At 43.2% G+C, this 1,587-nt stretch overlaps 1 protein-coding gene across 1 annotated transcript in view; it reads left to right on the plus strand.

Moving 5' to 3' along the window:
- The window catches only part of CSE1L (CSE1 chromosome segregation 1-like (yeast)), a 59,912-nt gene that overhangs the window by 19,920 nt on the left and 38,405 nt on the right, over positions 1-1,587 (plus strand). Inside the window, exons 3-4 of the mRNA XM_011995412.1 lie at positions 826-927; positions 999-1,144. Of these exons, the coding sequence (XP_011850802.1) occupies positions 826-927; positions 999-1,144 (248 nt within the window). The remainder of the gene's footprint in view (positions 1-825; positions 928-998; positions 1,145-1,587) is intronic.

Below are 1,587 nucleotides of genomic sequence, written 5' to 3' on the forward strand. Positions count from 1 at the left end.
TTTTTTCGAGACGGAGTCTTGCTATGTCGCCCAGGCTGGAATGCAATGGTGTGATCTTGGCTCATTGCAACCTCTGCCTCCCAGGTTCAAATGATTCTCCTGCCTCAGCCTCCTAAGTAGCTAGTGTTACAGGTGCCCACCACCACATCCAGCTAATTCTGTATTTTTAGTAGAGATGGTTTCACCATGTTGGCCAGGCTGGTCTCGAACTCCTGACCTTGAGTGAGCCATCACACCTGGCCTAAAGTGGGAATTTTTTTGAGACAGAGTCACTCTTGTTGCCCAGGCTGGAGTGCTTGGCACCATCTCGGCTCACTGCAACCTCTGCCTCCCAGGTTCAAGTGATTCTCCCACCTCAGCCTCCCGAGTAACTGGGATTACAGGTGCCTGCCACCACGTCCGGCTAATTTTTGTAGGTTTAGTAGAGACGTAGTTTCACCATGTTGGCCAAGATGATCTCAAACTCCTGACCTCAGGTGAGCCACCTGCCTCGGCCTCACAAAGTGTTGGGATTATAGGCGTGAGCCACTGCGCCCAGCCTAAAATAGAAATTCTTAATTGGCATCAAGGAGTAAGAGAAGTTCACTAATTTGTAGGTAAAATATTTGCATTTGGGAGGGAATGTACATTTTTCTGGGGAAAGGGTTCACGCTGTCATCAGATTATTGAAGGAATCTGTGACCCATTCATGTAGAGGGAAACTAAAGACCAAACCTTCCTCTGTTTTCTTAGAAAATTAGGAAATAAAGTTATGTTTTACCTAAAAATCATAAGGATATGAATATGGATTTTGGGTTACTTCCTCAGTTACTGCTTTGCTTTTAGGTTGAAGATGAACCAAACAAAATTTGTGAAGCCGATCGAGTGGCCATTAAAGCCAACATAGTGCACTTGATGCTTAGCAGCCCAGAGCAAATTCAGAAGCAGGTAACGTCACTCTGCTTTTTACATGGGCTCCTCTGTAAAGCTCTCATCTAATTAATCTTTTCCTCTCCCAGTTAAGTGATGCAATTAGCATTATTGGCAGAGAAGATTTTCCACAGAAATGGCCTGACTTGCTGACAGAAATGGTGAATCGCTTTCAGAGTGGAGATTTCCATGTTATTAATGGAGTTCTCCGTACAGCACATTCATTATTTAAAAGGTATTAATGCATAGATTCATGTTTTTAAAATACTTTTTAAAGTTTTATTTGCTTGTGTAAACAGTTATGTTTTTGTGACTGTTGTCATTCCTTTGAATGTGATCATCCTGGAATGAGAGCTGAAGTTTCTGTATTGTGTTTGTTACTTCTCAACTAGGATGTTTATTTCATATTGCTCTATTACTTATGAAATACTTAGTCTTAATAAACTGCTTGATTTCTTTAAAAAGAAAACTGGCTGGGCATGGTGGCTCACGCCCGTAATCCCAGCACTTTAGAAGGTCAAAGTGGGTGGATCACCTGAGGTCAGGAGTTCGAGACCAGCCTGGCCAACATGGTAAAACCCTATCTCTACTAAAAATACCAAAAAATTAGCCAAGCGTGGTGGCGGGCGCCTGTAGTCCCAGCTACTGAGGAGGCTGAGGCAGGAGAATGGCGTGAAC

Source organism: Mandrillus leucophaeus, unplaced genomic scaffold (assembly GCF_000951045.1).
Source record: "Mandrillus leucophaeus isolate KB7577 unplaced genomic scaffold, Mleu.le_1.0 Scaffold489, whole genome shotgun sequence".
In the NCBI taxonomy this organism is placed as follows: Eukaryota; Metazoa; Chordata; class Mammalia; order Primates; family Cercopithecidae; genus Mandrillus; species Mandrillus leucophaeus.